The sequence below is a fragment of the Mauremys reevesii genome, linkage group 17 (assembly GCF_016161935.1).
Source record: "Mauremys reevesii isolate NIE-2019 linkage group 17, ASM1616193v1, whole genome shotgun sequence".
NCBI lineage: Eukaryota > Metazoa > Chordata > Testudines > Geoemydidae > Mauremys > Mauremys reevesii.
Genome location: NC_052639.1, coordinates 5,221,757 through 5,244,378, shown reverse-complemented (window position 1 = coordinate 5,244,378; position 22,622 = coordinate 5,221,757). Strand labels below are relative to the sequence as shown.

At 55.9% G+C, this 22,622-nt stretch overlaps 1 protein-coding gene across 5 annotated transcripts in view; it reads right to left on the bottom strand.

Annotated features, from left to right (window-relative positions):
• Positions 1-5,464: 5,464 nt before the first annotated feature.
• The window catches only part of ITGA2B (integrin subunit alpha 2b), a 49,954-nt gene continuing 32,796 nt past the window's right edge, over positions 5,465-22,622 (bottom strand). For 3 of the 5 annotated variants that reach the window (XM_039504276.1, XM_039504277.1, XM_039504278.1), the window contains 3 exons: positions 21,229-21,330; positions 19,784-19,906; positions 5,465-6,338 (listed from right to left, as the gene is read on the bottom strand). In XM_039504276.1, coding sequence (XP_039360210.1) covers positions 6,243-6,338; positions 19,784-19,906; positions 21,229-21,330 — 321 coding nt within the window. In that variant the 3' untranslated portion in view covers positions 5,465-6,242. Of the gene's footprint in view, positions 6,339-19,783; positions 19,907-21,228; positions 21,331-22,622 lie in introns of those variants that run through there. The other 2 variants (XR_005589301.1, XR_005589300.1) reach the window with 2 other exon arrangements.

Below are 22,622 nucleotides of genomic sequence, written 5' to 3'. Positions count from 1 at the left end.
ACGCCCATAGGGGCCTTTGCCATCCTGCACCTTTTGGCCCCGCGTCTCCGGCTGAGGCAGCTCCTTCCCGCAGGCCGGGAAATGAGGTTTTCTGTCCCCTGAGGGCAGTTCAAACAGCTGGTGACTTGGGTGGCATCTCCACTGTGCCAGGCTGCTCCCAGCTTCCCCGAAGGCGGCCCCTCCACCAGCTGCTGCCAGGGGCTTGGAGGAGACCCCCCTTCGCTGGCACAGGGCTGGCTGGGGCTGGGTCATTTCCCCATCTCGCTGTCTGCTTATCAGAACTGTGGGGACGGCCCCCCCGCCCCGCCAGCCAAGCCCTGCACAGAGCAGAGGCCCCACTGCGGGGAGCTGACGGGGGCCCCATGGGCCCTTCTCCCAGCTCAGCGATAACATCCTGGGGAAATGCGCCCACGTGTGTGGGGCTGTCGCTGCTCCCCACAGCCCTCCCCTGCCTGGGGCACGGGCCATGGGGGAGAAATTAAACAAGTGCATTGGGATGGGGCTGGGAGCCAGGACTGCTGCATTCCCTGGGCAAGGCTGCCTCCCCTCAGCCGTCCCAGCAGCAAAAGAGGGAGGGTCATATGCTGGGCCAATGGTCGTAATGCCTGCCTCCCATCCCCCTTACACACAGATACCCCCTGCGTGTGCCCACATACACACACCCATCCCTGCGCATGCACACCCCCTCCACATACACACACACACAGTGCGCGTGCACGCACACACGTGCAAACACACGCCCCTGTGCATGCACACCCCTATGCACAAACACACTCATCTGTGCATGCACACCCCTACACACATGCCCCTGCGCATGCACACCCCCTACACACACACACACACCCCTGTGCATGCACACCCCTACGCACAAACACCCATCCCTGCGCATGCACACCCCCTCCACATACACACACACAGTGCGCGTGCACGCACACACGTGCAAACACACACCCCTGTGCATGCACACCCCTACGCACAAACACACACCCCTGTGCATGCACACCCCTACGCACAAACACACACCCCTGTGCATGCACACCCCTATGCACAAACACACACATCTGTGCATACACACCCCTACACACACACACCCCCTGCGTGTGCCCACATACACACACCCATCCCTGCACATGCACACCCCCTACACACACACACACACACACCCTTGCACAGGCACACCCCTTACACACACACGTCCCTACATGTGCACACCCCCTACACACACACACACACACGCTGCTATTTGCTTCCCTCCTCCCCCAATCCCTGCGCTGTGTCATGCTCTTTGCGGTGCCATGTTTAAACCCGGCACTAACTTCCAAGGCTGCAGCCTGTTGAATGTTGCCGGGAGCCCTGGCGTGGCTGGCGCTGCCCAGGAGCCAGGCTGCCTGTGCCGTGCCAGGAATGTCAACGTGCTGCACGCAGACCCCCTCCCAGCCAGCTCTGCGGAGGAGGGGGAGGCTGGGAGATGAAGCCGCAGCTGCTCTGCCACCTTGTCCTGCAGCACCAGCCCTGGGAGCAGAGACGCGCCCATGGGCCTGAACAGGTGTGTGGGGGGGTGCACTCGGGGTCTTTGCAATACAATCCCAAAGCAATATCGTGTCAGTTCCCAGCCCCCTGCTCCCCATGGGGCGCCGGCCAAGACCCCAGCTGCATGACAGCCCCACGCAGGGGCTCTGCGCAGTGGGGGCCCGTGGTGCACCGGGTCCCATAGCCAGGTCTGTAGGTGGACACATGGGTTGGAGGCTGGTGCCCTGCCTTGGCAGCTGCAGCGTAGAGACAAGAAAGGAAGGTTCAGAAGCCTCATTATTAACCCTCCCTGTTTAGAGAGACTGGAAGAAACCAGCCCCGGCCCAGTCCTCACTTTGCCACTGCAGCCCTGACCTCCTCCCATGCCCCTCACTCCCGACCCGCAGCCCCCTGCGATCCCAGCCCTGGGCTCCCGTCTACACACAGCTCTGCCGGTGCCCCTCACTCCCGACCCGCAGCCCCCTGCGATCCCAGCCCTGGGCTCCCGTCTACACACAGCTCTGCCGGTGCCCCTCACTCCCGACCCGCAGCCCCCTGCGATCCCAGCCCTGGGCTCCCCACACTCTGCTGGTGCCCCTCCCTCCCAACATTTAACACCCACTGATATTCCCAGTTCTCCATGGCCCTTTGCATCAGGGACATTTCCTGTAGTCGCTAACGCCAGGTGCCGCCGTTTGAGGTGCCCTGTATGAGAGTCCAGGAGCCCTCATTTCCTGGGCCCAGTTGCAGCCCCCACCCCTAGGGCTGGTGTAGCCACTAGGTGAACTAGGTGGCTGCCTAAGGTGCCAAGATTTGGGGATGCCAAAAGGTGGTGCCCCCCAATTTTTTTTTACACCATTGTTCCCGGCGGGGGGACGGGCCGCTCGCAGCCATGTTAGCGCCCACCTCTGTGGATGTCCTCTGCAACCATGGGCCTCGCCGCCTCCCTCCGCCACGCCCCACATCACTGCCCACCCGTACCCAGGGGTGAGCTGGAGCCGGTTCGCACCGGTTCGCACAAACCGGTTGTTAAATTTAGAAGCGGTTTTAGAACTGCTTGTTAACTGGCTGCCCTGCGAGGGAAGCTTTGATGGGCTCTGCCTGGGAAGCCTGTAATTCCTCCTCCCGGCCGCCGGGGGGCGCTGCGCTGCGCTGCGGGAGCCATGTGAGCTGCCTCCTGACCCTGTTGCTGCTGCTGCTCCTCGGACCTCTGGCCCTGGGGCTCCTGCTGCTGCCGGGTGAGTCCCCGGCTGCTCCCAGCCCCTCCCCCCCCGTGTGAGTGTCTGCGCCCCTCCCCCGCCTTCCCTGCCCCAGCCCCTCCCCCAGCCACCCCCTGCCCCACCCCCTGCCCACAGCCGCCCGCGGGCCTGGTGGAGCTGGGCCCACGGGCCATAGAACTCGCCGCCTATGAGCCCGTATGGCTACAGGGGCCGGCACCTTTCACCTTCATTCCTTCACTCTGGTTTAAGGGTCCGCGGGCCAGTCAGACATTGTAACGTTTTCAGAAGGTCTCTCTCTATAAGTCTATAATAGAGAACTAAACTGTTGCTGTAGGTAAAGTCAATAAGGTTTTTAAAATGTTTAAGAAGCTTCATTTAAAATCCAATTAAAATGCAGAGCCCCCCGGACCGGTGGCCAGGCCCCGGGCAGTGTGAGTGCCACTGAAAATCAGCTCCCGTGCCGCCTTTGGCACCCGTGCCGTAGGTTGCCTACCCCTGCCTTATGGCTACAAGGGAAATCTTCCAAAGGTGATGGGCGTCTACCCGACACAGTTCTGTCTGCCTGAGTCTGCAGCCAGCCTGGGACAACAGCTCTGGGAAATGCAGCCGTAACAGTTAAGTCTAATTACGACCCCGTCGGAGCCAGATTTTCATGTAACATGGGTGACCAGGGCGTGGTGCACAACCACTGCAAGTGTGCGAGCAACTCAGGGTAAGTGCAGCTGAAGCCTGGGCAGGCTGCAGCACCCCAGAGATCTTTGTTCTCCCACTGAATGACAGCAGATGCACCAGTAACTTTACTAGGTAGAAGTTTACCGATCACATTAGGGCCATATCAGCCCCACTCCCAGCATTGGGCCAACCGCCCTCATCATTCTCCTGATTGCTTGTATTGCTACTGATGGGTGTGCATGGACCTGCCTTTGCAGGCTCAGGCCTGGGCCAGCATTTGAAATAAATGGCCCTGAGTTTCAGAAGTACTGAGAACCCTGGAGTTCCCAGAGACATCGGGGAACCGCAGGTGCTCAGCAGCTCTGAAAATCAGACCCAGAATGACACTGACTCCTCTGCCCTGGGCCAGAGCTCTCTGAGGAAGGGGCGTGGGGCAGAGTAAAGCAACCAGGAGGGTCATGACGGAGGCTGGAACTCTGTCCTCACCTCCCCGCTGTGGGGAAGCCAGGCCTTCAGCCACCTTGCACGGGCCAGCCCAGGAGCAAGGAACCAAGTCACACCTCAGCGCTGGGGGGAGCTGAAGCCCAGAACAGGGAAGTAACTTGCCTGACGTCATCCAGTGACTGGTGCCAGGGTGGAGACTAGAAGCCAGATCCTGACTCCAGCTCTGTGCTCTGATCCCCAGAGCAGCCCTTTCCAGATCCGGGGGGGGGGACTCTAGCCACGTGCAGGAGACTCAAGGCCATTTATTTTCATTACAGATGTAGACTAAATAATGAAATTAAAAGCAGCAAAGAGTCCTGGGCACCTTAGAGCCTAACAGACGTACTGGAGCATGAGCTTTCGGGGGTGCGTCTGACGAAGTGGGGATTCACCCCCGAAAGCTCATGCTCCAAAACGTCTGTTAGTCTCTAAGGTGCCACAGGACTCTGCTGCTTTCACAGCTCCAGACTAACACGGCTCCCCTCTGATAATGACATTAATACATTTTCAAGCCGAACGTGTATTAATTCTAATGACCAAGGCCACATTATGCAGGATTCATTTTTGAAAGTTTATACTAAGCGGTGCTCCGGGGCGCAACGTAGATGTTTCACCTGGGCGCAAAATATCTTTGCACCAGCCCGGCCCCCCCCCCCGGTTTCTGGAGGGGCTGAGCACCGGGAGCTGTGACTCCCCCACCCCCCCGGTTTCTGGAGGGGCTGAGCACCGGGAGCTGTGACCCCCCCCCCGGTTTCTGGAGGGGCCGAGCACCGGGAGCTGTGCTCCCCCGCCCCCCGGTTCCTGGCGGGGCCGAGCACCAGGGGCTGTGACCCCCGGTTTCTGGAGGGGCTGAGCACCGGGAGCTGTGACCCCCGGTTTCTGGAGGCCGAGCACGGGAGCTGTGCTCCCCGGTTTCTGGAGGGGCTGAGCACCGGGAGCTGTGACCCCCTCCCCGCGGGACACCTTTACGCAGAGGCCAATGGTGAGTGTGCTGGCGGCGGTTGGCCCCTTAGGCTAATGGCCCCTTGTGCCAGCTGCCTGGACTGGCAACGGCTTTGCAGAGAGAGGAGACAAGTGCCCAGCCCCGTGGCAGCCCAAACCAGGCCTAGGGCTAATCCCCCCCCATCGCTAAGGGGCAGACCCAGCTGAGCTGACACGCAGCCTCGCCCCCATTTCCCCTTGCCCCCCCTTCAAGCTCTCCCACGCCCCGCCTCCATCCCAGCATGCAATGGGGCTGGAGAGCAGTGCCTCCATCCCAGCATGCAATGGGGCCGGAGAGCAGTGCCTCCATCCCAGCATGCAATGGGGCCGGAGAGCAGTGCCTCCATCCCAGCATGCAATGGGACTGGAGAGCAGTGCCTCCATCCCAGCATGCAATGGGGGGGTCTGTGCCCAAGGGCTGAGGAAAAGCTGCTGCTCCCCAGGGACGCTGGTGCCACTGCCCTGCACGTGAGGGTCCTACCGCCGCCCCCCCACTCCCATCCAGGAGTCCCCCCGCTACTCCCACAGCCCAGGCACCACGATGACCTGCCCCCCGCATGTGGCCAGGAAAGGACGCCCTGCACAGGTTCTGGGAGCTCGTTTATTGCACAGCAGGAAGCAGCAGGAGGGAGGCTACAATTCCCTGCTCCCCTGGCCAGGAGCGGGGCCCGTGATGCAGGAGCAGTGTGGGGGGAATGTCTCCCCCAAGGGTGCAGCTGGGGGCTTGGTGCTCTGCCCTGCAAGGGGGGGGGGCTCGGCAGCTGTTTGACCACCCCCCAGGGCTGATCAGCCTCTGCAAGAGGTGGAAATCGGCGTGGTGCTAGGAGGAGGCTGCTCACAGGGCACCCGGCTGCGTGGGGCTGGGCAGCAGGCTCTGCCACGGTGGGCAGGGACCTCTGAAGCCCTGGGGGTGGATCTGTCTCCTCGTCAATTCCCTGCTCGGTCTCTCCTGGTCTCTGCCAGCTCTGGGCTCAGCACCGGGGGCCTGGTCTGTGCTGGGGGCAGACGAGCTGATCCAACAGCCCCTTCTGGCCTTGGATTCTGTGATGCTGCCTCAGCTCCCCCTTGAGTGCCAGGGGCAGGACTGAGATCCTGGGGCTGAGCTGTTGGCATGGCGGGGGGGGGGGGGAACTTTCCTCTGGCCAGCCCTGCCCGTGCCTGCTCTGGTACCAGGACACAGCCTGCCACAGGGTACGGCCCGGGCCCCTTGGCTGGGAGGGGAGACCGCTGGGGAGCCTCAGCTGGTGTGGGGCAGGGTGTGCACACTACAGGAAAAGCTGCCTGTCCGGTTGGCTGGCGCAGGCCCCAGGCATGGGCTGCATGTGCAGGAGGTAGGGACGGGAGCGCAAGGAGGGGACCAGTTTGGGAGGCCCCCCCCTACTGGCCCCTCCCTGTGCATGGCTCCCCTGTCTCATCACTCGTTAGCTCCTCCTGGTCGTCCATGGGCGGCCGGGTTCTCTTGAAAAACCCCATCTGTGAGAGAGGGAAACAGTGACCCCAGACCCCTGCCTAGGCCCCAGATCCCCCAACGACCCCAAACAGCCCAGCCCCCCAACATCCCCCAAAAGGCCCTTCCAAATGACATGCCTCCCCCAACAACCCCATCACGCACGTTCCCCCCAACTCCCCCAAACACCTCTCCAACAGCGGCCCCCTGGCAGCAGCAGGCTCAGTGTGCATGAGATCAGGGACCCGGGAAATATGTTTCTCCAGCTGCAGCCCCACAGCTGGAGGCCACATTTCCACTCTCCCGGGGGATGAAACTTCCTCTGATTGGCTGCCTTCACCACTGCCCCGCCTCCTGGGGAAGAGCAGCCAATCTCCTTCCCCTCTCCTGTGAGCAATGGGGACAGGAGGGTGCCTCTGCCCCTCCCCACACCCACCTGGAAAGGGGGGGCCCACTGCAGCCCGCTGGCTGGGGCAGGGGATGTGGAGCCCCCAGGGCAGATGTGCCACTGCTTTCATTTCTGCAGTGACACACCCGCCCCAATATGTCTTCCAGCCCCTTCTGAGCACCAAGCCAGACCCCCAGGGCACCCTCGCACTGACTGGCTGGGCCCCCCTCCCCCGGCTGGGCCAGTCTCCTGCAGGGCTAGAACCTAGGCCGGAAGCACTGCCAGGCAGCTGTAACCAGTGGGGCTCCACTGCCAACAACTTGCTGTCGATGCGGATTATGGGAAGTCCCGCCTCAAGAGTTTGACAGGCAGCAGCCTCATGGCTCCTGATTGGCTCCCCCCCTATATAAACCCCAGGGGCATTCCGGGAAGTGTCCAGGCAGCAGCACAGATCTTCTGTAGCTGCTCCAACACCCACCCCTGCTCCTGAACTCCTGGCTTCTGCCTTGCTTGGGCTTGACTTTCGCCTCCTGACCCTCAGTATCGACCCTGGCCTGGAACCCAACTATGAACTGCTCTGCCCCAGGGCCTGAGTGCCCTCGTCGGGCTCCTGACAGATTGCTGGACCACCCTGGCCTGGGGTGAGGTGAACGCATTGCGACCAGGGGCTGCTAACAGGGAGTTTCGCAAGGGAGTTTGGAAGGGGAGTGGGAAGGGGGCACGGGCCCCTTGCTGTTTTATAAAACTATAAACTAAACTACATTCAAAACTTCTTGATTTAAACAAAACCCTTCCATTAACTAGGAGACAATGCAGGCAGAAGCCCAGCAGCAGAGTGGGGCCTATCCAGTTTATTGTGCTGAGTGAGGCATGAGATGCGCCGTCCTAGGGATGGGGGTTCCATGACCACCACTCCCAAGAGGAGGAGGAGGGTGGTGGTTGGGGACTCTCTCCACAGGGGGACTGAGTCATCTATCTGCCGCCCTGACCGGGAGAACCGAGAGGTGTGCTGCTTGCCAGGGGCTAGGATTCACGATATGCAAGTGCTGGAGGAACCAACTAGGGGAAAAGCTCTTCTTGACCTGCTGCTCACAAACAGGGAAGAAATAGTAGAGGAAGCAATAGTGGATGGGAACCTGGGAGGCAGTGACCACGAGATGGTCGAGTTCAGGATCCTGACACAAGGAAGAAAGGAGAGCAGTAGAACAGAGACCCTGGACTTCAGAAAAGCAGACTTCGACTCCCTCAGGGAACTGATGGGCAAGGTCCCCTGGGAGAATAACATGACGGGGAAAGGAGTCGAGGAAAGCTGGCTGTATTTTAAAGAAACCTTATTGAGGTTGCAGGAACAAACCATCCCGATGTGTAGGAAGAAAAGTTAAATATGGCAGGCGACCAGCTTGGCTTAACAGTGAAATCCTTGCTCATCTTAAACACAAAAAAACAGCTTACAAGAAGTGGAAGATTGGACAAATAACCAGGGAGGAGTATAAAAGTATTGCTCAGGCATGCAGGTGTGAAATTAGGAAGGCCAAATCACACTGGGAGTTGCAGCTAGCCGGAGATGTTAGGAGTAACAAAAAGGGTTTCTTTAGGTATGTTAGCAACAGGAAGAAAGTCAAGGAAAGTGTGGGCCCCTTGCTGAATGAGGGAGGGAACCTAGTGACAGAGGATGTGGAGAAAGCTAGTGTACTCAATGCTTTTTTTGCCTCTGTCTTCACAGACAAGGTCAGCTCCCAGACAGCTGCACTCTGCAACACGGTATGGGGAGGAGGTGACCAGCTCTCTGTGGAGAAAGTAGTAGTTCAGGACTATTTAGGAAAGCTGGACGAGCACAAGTCCATGGGGCCGGATGCACTGCATCCGAGGGTGCTAAAGGAGTTGGCCGATGAGATTGCAGAGCCGTTGGCCATTATCTTTGAAAAATCATGGCGATCGTGGGAGGTCCCGGACGACTGGAAAAAAGCTAATGTAGTGCCCATCTTTAAAAAAGGGAAGAAGGAAGATCCAGGGAACTACAGGCCAGTCAGTCTCACCTCAGTCCCTGGAAAAATCATGGAACAGGTCCTCAAGGAATCAATCCTGAACCACTTAAAGGAGGGGAAAGTGATCAGGAACAGTCAGCATGGATTCACCAAGGGCAAGTCATGCCTGACTAACCTAATTGCCTTCTATGATGAGATAACCGGCTCTGTGGATGAGGGGAAAGCAGTGGATGTGCTATTTCTGGACTTTAGCAAAGCTTTTGATACAGTCTCCCACAGTATTCTTGCCAGCAAGTTAAAGAAGTATGGGCTGGATGAATGGACGGTAAGGTGGATAGAAAACTGGCTAGATGGTCGGGCTCAACGGGTAGTGATCAATGGTTCCATGTCTAGTTGGCAGCCGGTATCAAGTGGAGTGCCCCAAGGGTCGGTGCTGGGGCCGGTTTTGTTCAATATCTTCATTAACGATCTGGAGGATGGTGTGGACTGCACCCTTAGCAAATTTGCAGATGACACTAAACTGGGAGGAGTGGTTGATACGCTGGAGGGTAGGGATAGGATACAGAGGGACCTAGACAAATTAGAGGATTGGGCCAAAAGAAATCAGATGAGGTTCAACAAGAACAAGTGCAGAGTCCTGCACTTAGGACGGAAGAATCCCATTCACTGTTACAGACTAGGGACCGAATGGCTGGGCAGCAGTTCTGCAGAAAAGGACCTAGGGGTTACGGTGGACGAAAAGCTGAATATGAGTCAACAGTGTGCCCTTGTTGCCAAGAAGGCTAATGGCATTTTGGGTTGTATAAGTAGGGGCATTTCCAGCAGATCGAGGGATGTGATCATTCCCCTCTACTCAGCACTGGTGAGGCCTCATTTGGAGTACTGTGTCCAGTTTTGGGCCCCACACTACAAGAAGGATGTGGATAAATTGGAGAGAGTCCAGCGGAGGGCAACAAAAATGATTAGGGGGCTGGAGCACATGACTTATGAGGAGAGGCTGAGGGAACTGGGATTGTTTAGTCTGCAGAAGAGAAGAATGAGGGGGGATTTGATAGCTGCTTTCAACTACCTGAAAGGGGGTTCCAAAGAGGATGGATCTAGACTGTTCTCAGTGGTAGAAGATGACAGAACAAGGAGTAATGGTCTCAAGTTGCAGAAGGGGAGGTTTAGGTTGGACATTAGGAAAAACTTTTTCACTAGTAGGGTGGTGAAGAACTGGAATGGGTTACCTAGGGAGATAGTGGAATCTCCTTCCTTAGAGGTTTTTAAAGTCAGGCTTGACAAAGCCCTGGCTGGGATGATTTAGTTGGGTTTGGTCCTGCTTTGAGCAGGGGGTTGGACTAGATGACCTCCTGAGGTCCCTTCCAACCCTGAGATTCTATGATTCTATGTATGATTACCTGCCCTGTGGGCGGGTGGCGTATGTGTGCGGTCGGTGCAAGGAGCTCCTGGCCCTCAGAGACCGCGTACGGGCTTTGGAGGCCAGGGTGGCGGAACTGGAGGAGCTAAGAGAGGCAGAGAGGTATGTTGATGAGGCTTTCTGGGAGACTGTAGAATTGTCCCACCTCCAATCAGACAGCCCCTGCGCTGTTGAGGAGGATGAAAGGCCCAGGGAAGCAGAGCAGACAATGGGAGCAGAGGGAAACCTTCTCATAGTTGGGACCCTCCTTCCAGATGGTGCTGGGGTTGCCTCTCGCAGTGAGGTTACCCCTCCAGGGGAGGGAACTCCAGTTGCTAGGAAAAGGCAGGTGTTAGTAATGGGAGATTCGATCATTAGAAACGTAGATAGCTGGGTTTGTGATGACCGGGAGAACCGTATGGTGACTTGCCTGCCTGGTGCAAAGGTTGCGGATCTCTTGAGGCATCTAGACAGACTTATGTGTAGTGCTGGGGAGGAGCCGGTGGTCATGGTACATGTAGGTACCAATGACATAGGGAAGGGTAGGAGAGATGTCCTGGAAGCCAAATTTAGGCTGCTAGGGAAGAGACTGAAATCCAGGACCTCTATGGTGGCATTCTCAGAAATGCTCCCAGTTCCACGCGCAGGGCCAGGTAGGCAGGCAGAGCTTCAATGTCTCAATGTGTGGATGAGACAATGGTGTAGAGAGGAGGGGTTCACGTTCATTAGGAATTGGGGAAACTTTTGGGATGGGGGAGCCTATACAGGAGAGATGGGCTCCACCTAAACCAAAGTGGAACCAGACTGCTGGCACTAAACATTAAAAAGGTTCCAGAGCAGTTTTTAAACTAGGAGATGGGGGAAAGCCGACTGCTGCAGAGGAGCATGTGGATCGGACACAGACTTCTCTTAGGGGAGAGTCTATTGATAGAGAATCTCTAGGTTATAGTCAGGAGCAGAGGACGGAAGAGGATAATGTAGGGGCCAGATCAGACGAGAAACATTCACATGAAGAATCGGACACATCAGAAAAGGGCAGACAAATAAACAGGGACAAGTTTTTAAGGTGCTTGTACACAAATGCTAGAAGTCTAAATAATAAGCTGGGTGAACTAGAGTGCCTTGTGATAAAGGAGGATATGGATATAATAGGCATCACAGAAACCTGGTGGACTGAGGACAATCAATAGGACACAATCATTCCAGGGTACAAAATATATCGGAAGGACAGAACAGGTTGTGCAGTGGGGGGAGTGGCACTATATGTGAAAGAAAATGTAGAATCAAATGAAGTAAAAATCTTAAGTGAATCCACATGTTCCATAGAATCTCTATGGATAGAAATTTCATGCTCTAATAAGAATATAACATTAGGAATCTATTATCGACCACCTGACCAGGACAGCGATAGTGACGATGAAATGCTAAGGGAGATTAGAGAGGCTATCATAAGAACGGCCATACTGGGCCAGACCAAAGGTCCATCTAGCCCAGTATCCTGTCTACCGACTGTGGCCAATGCCAGGTGCCCCAGAGGGAATGAACCTAACAGGCAATGATCAAGTGATCTCTCTCCTGCCATCCATCTCCACCCGCTGACAAACAGAGGCTAGGGACACCATTCCTTACCCATCCTGGCTAATAGCCATTAATGGACTTAACCTCCATGAATTTATCCAGTTCTCTTTTAAACGCTGTTATAGTCCTAGCCTTCACAACCTCCTCAGGTAAGGAGTTCCACAAGTTGACTGTGTGCTGCGTGTAGAAGAACTTCCTTTTATTTGTTTTAAACCTGCCGCCCATTAATTTCATTTGGTGACCCCTAGTTCTTATATTATGGGAACAAGTAAATAACTTTTCCTTATCTACTTTTTCCACATCACTCATTATTTTATATACCTCTATCATATCCCCCCTTAGTCTCCTCTTTTCCAAGCTAAAAAATGTCCTAGCCTCTTTAATCTCTCCTCATATGGGACCCTCTCCAAACCCCTAATCATTTTAGTTGCCCTTTTCTGAACCTTTTCTAATGCGAGTATATCTTTTTTGAGATGAGGCGACCACATCTGTACGCAGTATTCAAGATGTGGGCGTACCATCGATTTATATAAGGGCAATAAGATATTCTCTGTTTTATTCTCTGTCCCCTTTTTAATGATTGCTAACATCCTGTTTGCTTTTTTGACCACCTCTGCACACTGCGTGGACGTCTTCAGAGAACTATCCACGATGACTCCAAGATCTCTTTTCTGATTAGTTGTAGCTAAATTAGCCCCCATCATATTATATGTATAGTTGGGGTTATTTTTTCCAATGTGCATTACTTTACATTTATCCACATTAAATTTCATTTGCCATTTTGTTGCCCAATCACTTAGTTTTGTGAGATCTTTTTGAAGTTCTTCACAGTCTGCTTTGGTCTTAACTATCTTGAGCAGTTTAGTATCATCTGCAAACTTTGCCACCTCACTGTTTACCCCTTTCTCCAGATCATTTATGAATAAATTGAATAGGATTGGTCCTAGGACTGACCCCTGGGGAACACCACTAGTTACCCCTCTCCATTCTGAGAATTTACCATTAATTCCTGCCCTTTGTTCCCTGTCTTTTAACCAGTTCTCAATCCATGAAAGGACCTTCCCTTTTATCCCATGACAGCTTAATTTACATAAGAGCCTTTGGCAAGGGACCTTGTCAAAGGCTTTCTGGAAATCTAAGTACACTATGTCCACTGGATCCCCCTTGTCCACATGTTTGTTGACCCCTTCAAAGAACTCTAATACATCAGTAAGTCATGATTTCCCTTTAGAGAAACCATGTTGACTTTTGCCCAACAATTTATGTTCTTTGTGTCTGACAATTTTATTCTTAACTATTGTTTCGACTAATTTGCCCGGTACCGACGTTAGACTTACCGGTCTGTAATTGCCGGGATCACCTCTAGAGCCCTTTTTAAATATTGACATTGCATTAGCTATCTTCCAGCTATCAAAATTAAGAACTGGGGGATTTCAATTATCTCCATATTGACTGGGAACATGTCACCTCAGGACGAAATGCAGAGACAAAAGTTCTCGATACTTTAAATGATGTTTCTTGGAGCAGCTGGGACGGGAACCCACAAGGGGAGAGGCAATTCTCGATTTAGTCCTGAGTGCAGCGCAGGAGCTGGTCCAAGAGGTAACTATAGCAGGACCGCTTGGAAATAGTGACCATAATATAATAACATTTAACATTCCTGTGGTGGAGAAAACACCTCAACAGCCCAACACTGTGGCGTTTAATTTCAAAACGGGGAACTATGCAAAAATGAGGGGGTTAGTTAAACAGAAGTTAAAAGGTACAGTGATTAAAGTGAAATCCCTGCAAGCTGCATGGGCGCTTTTTAAAGACACCATAATAGAGGCCGAACTTCAATGTATACACCAAATTAAGAAACACAGTAAAAGAACTAAAATAGAGCCACCGTGGCTTAACAAGCATGTAAAAGAAGCAGTGAGTGATAAAAAGACTCCTTTAAAAAGTGGAAGTCAAATCCTAGTGAGGTAAATAGAAAGGAGCATAAACACTGCCAAATTAAGTGTAAAAATGTAATAAGAAAAGCCAAAGAGGAGTTTGAAGAACAGCTAGCCAAAAACTCCAAAGGTAATAACAAAATGTTTTTTAAGTACATCAGAAGCAGGAAGTGGGGCCCCTGGACGATCGAGATACAAAAGGAGTGCTTAAAGATGATAAAGTCATTGCGGAGAAATGAAATGGATTCTTTGCTTCAGTCTTCACGGCTGAGGATGTTAGGGAGATTTCCAAACCTGAGCCAGCTTTTGTAGGTGACAAATCTGAGGAACTGTCACAGATTGAAGTGTCACTAGAGGAGGTTTTGGAATTAATTGATAAACTCAACAGTAACAAGTCACCGGGACCAGATGGCATTCACCCAGAAGTTCTGAAAGAACTCAAATGTGAAGTTGCGGAACTATTAACTAGGGTTTGTAACCTGTCCTTTAAATCAGACTCTGTACCCAATGACTGGAAGATAGCTAATGCAATGTCAATATTTAAAAAGGGCTCTAGAGGTGATCCCAGCAATTACAGACCGGTAAGTCTAACGTCGGTACCGGGCAAATTAGTCGAAACAATAGTTAAGAATAAAATTGTCAGACACAAAGAACATAAATTGTTGGGCAAAAGTCAACATGGTTTCTCTAAAGGGAAATCGTGTCTTACTAATGTATTAGAGTTCTTTGAAAGGGTCAACAAACATGTGGACAAGGGGGATCCAGTGGACATAGTGTACTTAGATTTCCAGAAAGCCTTTGACAAGGTCCCTCACCAAAGGCTCTTACGTAAATTAAGTTGTCATGGGATAAGAGGGAAGGTCCTTTCATGGATTGAGAGCTGGTCAAATGACAGGGAACAAAGGGTAGGAATTAATGGTAAATTCTCAGAATGGAGAGGGGTAACTAGTGGTGTTCCCCAAGGGTCAGTCCTAGGACCAATCCTATTCAACTTATTCACAAATGATCTGGAGAAAGGGGTAAAAAGTGAGGTGGCAAAGTTTGCAGATGATACTAAACTGCTCAAGATAGTTAAGACCAAAGCAGACTGTGAAGAACTTCAAAAAGATCTCACAAAACTAAGTTTTTGGGCAACAAAATGGCAAATGAAATTTAATGTGGATAAATGTAAAGTAATGCACATTGGAAAAAATAACCCCAACTATACATACAGTATGATGGGGGCTAATTTAGCTACAACGAGTCAGGAAAAAGACCTTGGAGTCATCGTGGATAGTTCTCTGAAGATGTCCATGCAGTGTGCAGAGGTGGTCAAAAAAGCAAACAGGATGTTAGGAATCATTAAAAAGGGGATAGAGAATAAGAAGGAGACTATATTATTTCCCTTTGTGACAGGGTCAGTCCAGATGGCTACAGGAGAGTGATAGAAGGCAGATATATTAGCCCCAGGTTAAGTAGGTCCCCTTTCCCTGGGTAAGGTAACAGGGAAGGTTCCAGAACAATCAGGAACTTTCTGGAAACAATTAAGGCAGACAGGCTGATTAGATCACCTGCAGCCAATCAAGGCAGGCTAATCAGGGCACCTGGGTTTAAAAAGGAGCTCACTTCAGTTTGTGGTGCACGTGTGAGGAGCTGGGAGCAAGAGGCGCAAGGAGCTGGGAGTGAGAGGATGTGCTGCTGGAGGACTGAGGGGAACAAGCGTTATCAGACATCAGGAGGAAGGTCCTGTGGTGAGGACAAAGAAGGTGTTTGGAGGAAGCCATGGGGAAGTGGCCCAGGGAGTTGTAGCTGTCGTGTAGCTGTACCAGGAGGCACTATAGACAGCTGCAATCCACAGGGCCCTGGGCTGGAACCTGGGGTAGAGGGTGGGCCTGGGTTCCCCCCAAAACCTCCCAACTCCTGATCCAACACAGGAAGATCTCTGAGGCTAGCAAAATCCACCAATAAGCGCAGGATCCACCAAGGTAGAGGAGGAACTTTGTCACACCTTATATAAATCGATGGTACGCCCACATCTTGAATACTGCATACAGATGTGGTCTCCTCACCTCAGAAAAGATATACTGGCATTAGAAAAGGTTCGGAGAAGGGCAACTAAAATGATTAGGGGTTTGGAACGGGTCCCATATGAGAAGAGATTAAAGAGGCTAGGACTTTTCATCTTGGAAAAGCCCTGGCAATGCCCAAAGGGGCTGATATCCTCCAGGAGCTCCCCACCCTTCAAGACAGAGTGTTGTAGCTCACGACAGAGAACCAGGCTCTGCACAGGCAGTGGGACAATGTGTACAGTGGGGTGCTGAGAGCCATTGACCCAAACTGTAAACCCTGCATATGATGGAAACCACGTCCCAGGCACAGCAAGCACTCCCCACACCCTGAGCTCCTGGTCCGCCTCGGTGTTGCAGAGAAGCTCACCGAATCCCACCACAGTGGGAACTGGTGGATTCTGGGGCAGTGGACAAAGGAGCCCATCCAGTTCAATCAAAGATGGTCCTCGACCTAGTGGGAACTATAGATGGCTCCTGTCATCGGGCCAGTGACACAGGCGACGGTACCTCTGGAAGTTGCCATTTGGGACCATCGGCCCTCCTCCAGTTTGGGACGATCTGCTCACCACACTTCCCATAATCCTTGGCATTTCATGGCTGTTGGCTCATGACCCACACATTCTTTGGCAATAGCACCAAATTAGCTTCTGCTCCTAGTTCTTCCAGCACGTCTGCCTGCGTGCGTCATCTGACAAGCCCCAGAAACCAGACACACCCCGGCCCTGGCCACGGGTCAGGTGGGACCAGCACCAGAGTTGGCTTTGGCACTGTTCCCCAAGCACAGCGACTGCTGTGACATCTTCAAGAAGAACACCTCTGACACTGCACCGCATCCTGGGATTATAACTGCTTCACTGAGCTGCACCCAGGGGCCAGGATGCCATTTGGCCATATCTACGTGATGTAGTAGCGCAGGTCAGCCAGCTCAGGTTCTGATCTCCAGGAGAACCCAGCCAAGGGTTTCATATGGCCATCTACCTCTCCTGCCAGGGCCCTATTCTGTTTGTTAAAAAGAAAGGAACCATGCGCCTATGTGTGGATTACCGGTCCTCAATCAGGTTACTCCTTCCACTCATCCCAGAACTACTGGCCTGTGTACAATCAACCCAAGTATTCAAGAAACTCAACCTACGGGGGGCTACAACCTGGTTCGGATCCACTGGGATGAGTGAAAGACTGCTTTTTGAACCCAGTACAGACACTACGAATACCTGGTCATACCATTTGGCCTCACAAACGTCCCTGCAAATTGCAGCTCTTAGTGAACGAGGTCTTCCATGGCATTCGAGACTAGTACATCACAGTCCACCTAAATGAGATCCCTGTCTTCTCTGAGGATCCTGGGCAACATACCCAGCATGTCCGGTTAGTCCTGGAACAGCTCTGCCAACACAGCCTGTATCCAAAGCTGGAAATCAGCAGCTTTGATCAGTGCTCTGTGAAGTTTCTGGGCTACATCTTGTCCCCCAAGGGCCTCCAAATGGACCCCAAGAAGGTGGGGCAGTATCAACCTGGGCACTCCCACAAAACATCAAGGTGCTGCAATGCTTCCTGGATTTCACTAACTTTTATAGATGCTTCATCTCTGAGTTTTCAGGCGACATTGCCCCATTGACAGTGCTTCTCTGCAAAAATACCACCTTCACCTGGGCTTTGGCGGCCACACACAAGCATTCGACCGGCTCAAGATGACCTTTGCCAGTTCCCCGACACTGGTCCATCCCGACTAATCCTGACTGATGCCTCCAATATGGCAATTGGGGCCCTACTCTCTCAAAGACATGGTCCCCAGCAGCATCTCCACTCTTGTGCCTGCTATTCACGGACGCTCACTCCAGCCAAACAAAATTACAAAACTCCACATAAGTTGCTTCTAGCCATCCAAGCGACCTTCGTAGAGTGGTGCCACTATCTGGAGGGTGCACAGTACCCAGTACAGGGCTACAGGAACCTAAAAACTTGGAGTATCTCCGCTGAGCCAAAGCATTGAACCAGAGGCAGCTTTGCTGGGCCCTGTTCTTCCCACACTTCAATTTCACCATCACGTACACCCGAAGACCCAGACCAAGACTGCCGATGCTTGGTCCCAAAGAGAGGATTATCTCACCATCCAGGAGTCCCCACACGATTTTAAGCCCCGGAACTTCCTGGATGCCACAGTTCCCCCAGGCCTCATGTCACTGATCCACTCAGCCACGGGGAAGGTGCCCCCTCACGAGGAACTCAAGACAGCAGGCCGGGGCCAACAGTAGGTCCAGGATGGCTTGCTCTGTGTCAAGGGCTGCTTGTATGTTCCACCAGGCCCCCCAGTTTGAGGTACTGCAGCTCTGTCTTGACTCGCCACTAGCAGGCCACCTGGGGCACCTCGAGACTCTCCCCTTGGCCGCCCATTCCTCTGGTGGCCCCAAGCGCACACTACAGTCCACTGGACTGTTGTTTGCTGTGAGACATGCACCCACACCAAGACGCTGCGCTCGAAACCCCTCGGCACCCTACTGCCTTCTGACACCCCGTCTGGACCCTGGTGGCCATTGCCCTGGACTTCACAGCTGAGCTGCCCATGTCTAAGGGGCACACTGGAGTTCTCACCAGTTGACAAAAATGGCCCATGGCATCCCCATTGTGCACCTGCCCTCTGCAGAACAGACGGCCCAGCTCCCGGTGACTCATATCCTTTGCCTTCATGGGCTCCTGGAAAGCAGCACAAGTGATTGGGGTCCACAGTTTGTGTCGCGGTTTTGCTTGGGGTCTGCACTTGCATATCCACTGCCTCTCCCCACAAACTGACGGTCAGGCCACGTGAGGGAATCAACTGTTAGAACAATGCGTGTGCTGCTTCATGAATTTCCACCAGGACAAATGGTCGAGCCTCCTGTCCCGAGCAGAGTTTGCTTACAGCAATGCCGGCCACGTCTCCGTTGGGCAGAGTCCATTCTGTGCCATCTGTGGCTTCCACCCCCATTTCCACTCAGCCATACCCAACAACTCCACCAATCCTGCAGCCACTGTCAGGGTGCAGTAGATCCAAGCGGTCCCACCCGGACAAGGCCGAGGAGAACTAAAAGTGGTATGCTGACCGCTGGCGTCATTCACCGCCGGGCAAAACGTGTCACTCTCAGCCCTAAACCTCCACACCAGCATGCTGTAAACTGGACTCCCGATCCCTTGAGCCACATTCCATCAGCCGGCCAATCAACCCAGCGCGTGGGACGCGTCAGTTGCCCAGATCCCTCCCAGTACACCCAGGGTTTCATGTATCCTCACAGAAACCCTTTCGCTCACCAGGCTCTCTGGTGTGGGTCCAAGGACATGAGGAGGATGCGGTCCATGAGATACTGGACTTCAAAAACAGACACAGCTCTCTCTGGTGCCTCAGAGCTGGGTTGGGCTGTGGCCCAGAAGAGCAATTCTGGGAGCCCACAGCCCAAGTCCATGCCCCCAACCTGCCTTCGCTGCTGCCACGCCCAGCAAATCCCGGCCAGCAGGAGGCACCCCTATAAGGGGGGAGGGGACGTAAGACCCTGCAGATCTAGTACTAAGGGCTGCAGAGCTACCAGGCAGCCAGCATCTCCGGACTGTCACCCAGCAGCAGCAGCAGCAACCAGCCTGCGACCTGCTGCGGACACTGACCATGGGCAGTCTTGCCTGAAGGGGTCTGACAGGCAGCAGCCTCATGGCTCCTGATTGGCTCCCCGGCCTGTAGAAACCCAGCCTGGATCTCCTGTAGCTGCCACACCCCTCTCTGCCCCCAAACTCCTGGCTCTGGCCTCACCTCCTGACACCTGACTCAGCCCCTGACGCTTAGGATTGACCCTGGCCTGGAACCTGACTACGGACTTCTTGGCTACCCCCAGGTTCAGGTTCACAGAATCATAGATTATTAGGGTTAGAAGGGACCTCAGGAGATCACCTAGTCCCACCGCCTGCTCAGAGCAGGACCAATCCCCAAATCCCTAAATGGCCCCCTCAAGGGCTGAACTCACACCCCTGGGTTTAGCAGGCCAATGCTCAACCCACGGAGCCATCCCTCCCCCCAAGGGGAGCGCCTGCTCTGCCCGTGTGGGGATCCTTGGCTGGACTAATCTGCCCGGGAAGGGCTCCGTTCTGGCAGCTAGCACGAGCCCTGGCAGCCTCACCTTCCACAGGGCGCAGATGAAGAGGGCCAGGAGCAGGAGCCCGGCCAGCACAGCCAGCACCACCCACCAGGTGGGAATCTCCTTCTCCGCATCCGGGCTCACCCGCACCACCTCCGTGTGGACCTGGGGAGGGACAGCTGGGTCAGTGCCCCACCAAGGGGGGAGAGAGACGGGGCCAGGAGGGGTCTGGGGGAAGGGCTGACCCCTCACCTCAGGGTGGGAGCTGCAAGGGTGGTGCCCCACCAACCCAAGTGACCCCAGTTACCATGACAACGGGCTGCCCCCCACCCCCGGCCAGATCAGCAGGGGGCTCAAGGTGTCTGTTCCCCACCTCAGACCTCACGCGCGGTCTGGTACCAGGCGCCCCATGGTGCCGCTCTCTGGGCCAGGGAGCTGCAGCCGGTGCTGGACGGGGTGCTCTCACCCACACCCACCGTGCCCTGGGGCCAGCCCGAGGCGCTGGCTGCAGCCTCTGCCGGGGCACCGTGCCCCGGGGCCAGCCCGAGGCGCCGGCCGCAGCCTCTGCCGGGGCACCGTGCCCCGGGCCAGCCCGAGGCGCCGCCGCAGGCTCTGCCGGGCACCGTGCCCCGGGCCAGCCCGAGGCGCCGGCCGGCGCCTCTGCCGGGCACCGTGCCCCGGGCCAGCCCGAGGCGCCGCCGCAGGCTCTGCCGGGCACCGTGCCCCGGGCCAGCCCGAGGCGCCGGCCGCAGGCTCTGCCGGGCACCGTGCCCGGGCCAGCCCGAGGCGCCGCCGCAGGCTCTGCCGGGCACCGTGCCCCGGGCCAGCCCGAGGCGCCGCCGCCGCAGGCTCTGCCGGGCACCGTGCCCCGGGCCAGCCCGAGGCGCCGCCGCAGGCTCTGCCGGGCACCGTGCCCCGGGCCAGCCCGAGGCGCCGGCCGCAGGCTCTGCCGGGGCACCGTGCCCCGGGGCCAGCCCGAGGCGCCGGCCGCAGGCTCTGCCGGGGCACCGTGCCCCGGGGCCAGCCCGAGGCGCCGGCCGCAGGCTCTGCCGGGGCACCGTGCCCCGGGCCAGCCCGAGGCGCCGGCCGCAGGCTCTGCCGGGCACCGTGCCCCGGGCCAGCCCGAGGCGCCGGCTGCAGGCTCTGCCGGGGCACCGTGCCCCGGGGCCAGCCCGAGGCGCCGGCTGCAGGCTCTGCCAGGGCACCGTGCCCTGGGTCTGCTCGGCTTGGCTCTCCCCACCCACAGGAGCGCCCCGTCACTGCCAGCACCCCCCAGGCAGCAGAGTGTGCCCTGGCCACGCTCCGGGGGGCTGTGACTCTCAGTCTCTGCTTCGGTCTCTTCCTGCCAGAAGCCAGGTCCTGAGCCAGGGCCACCATGCCAATCGGCACCAGCAAGGCGCTGCAGGGCTAACAGAACCAGCCCCCCACAGGCAAGGGGGCCACAGGTGGCTCCTCCCAGTGGCCGTGGCCCCTCCCCAAGGACGTACCGTGGCGTGTCCGCTGGGCAGCACTTCGGGCTGGATGTGGTAGGGCATGGCGGAGACGTTGAACCAGGCCTGCGACTGGATGCTGAACTGGTCATGGGGCCGCTGTGCGGGAGAGAGCCCCAGGGGGCAGCAGGAGTGGCTCAGCACTCACTGGCAGGGCTGTCGTGCTGGGGCCGTGCCCGGGCCTGCAGTGACTGGCCGTGCCGGGGAGGGGCTGAATGCCCTGCATGGGCGCTTTGGGCACTGGCAGGCAGGATCTGGGGTGGGCTGATCCCAGAGCAGGGGCATGAGGGAGATGTGATGACACACTGGACTCCACCGCCCCCCGGCTGGGCCCCACTGCCCTCTGCTCTTCTGTGGGGCCGCGAGACCCCAAGGGAAGCAGGGCAGCTGGGCCTCTGCCCATCCAAAGGGAGATGACGGGGCATCTCCAAGCTCCGTCCCCTGGAGCTGCAGCCCAGCGTGCCCTGCCCTGCAGGGAGCCCGGACTCCTGGGTTCTATCCCCAGCTCAGTGACGGACTCGCTGTGTGAGCTTGGGCCAGTCACCCAAACCTGGTCCCTGGGGCCTGCAGTTGGAATGATGGGTGCGAGCGCTCCTGAAAATCCGGCCTGTCACTGCTCAGTGACCCCGAGCCTCCAGCCTCTGCCCCAGGGCACCTGACAAAGCAGGTGTGTGCAGCCCTGCGATGACCAGGAGACCAGAGCTCGGGATGCTGCACTGCCGGGGCGGGGCTCACGCCGTCAGCCGGCCCCTTCCCACTCGGGGGTTGGAGCCCTGCTCTGCTCCCCCCTCAATCTGGGGAGACCCCAGCACAGTTCCAGGGCTGCCCAAAGCCACTCAAGTGGAACGCCACGGCCCGTACACACAGGGCCAAAGTCGCTGTGCACTAATGCCCTGTGCAGTACAGTGCAGCCCTGCTGTGCTCAGACAGCCCTTGGGGGGGTCGGCGGGCGGGCGGGCGGGCAGGGGGACCTCACTCACCCCCCTGGGGGGGGACAGATGGCCAGACAGGGGGACTCCACTCGCCCTGGGGAGGGGATGGGGAATGGATGAACGGACAAGGAGCCCCCACTCACCCAGAGGGGACACATGGGTGGGCTGGGCGGGGGGGGGACCCCACTTGCCCCTAGGGGGAGGATGGATGGGTGGGCAGGGGGAACCCCACACACCCCTGGGGAGGTGGCTGGGGGGGCAGGGGGACCCTGCTCACATCAGGGCTCTGAGCTCAGCACTAATTGAATTTTTGGGTTGGGAGCCAAACTGGAAAAAAAAGGGGGGGAAGGAGCTTTGCATTGAAGGGAAGCTGAAGATTTGGGGGTTTCTGACCAAAATGAAAACCCCACAACAGTTCATTTGGGAAACACCAACCCCAGGGGTTTCCAACCCCAAATC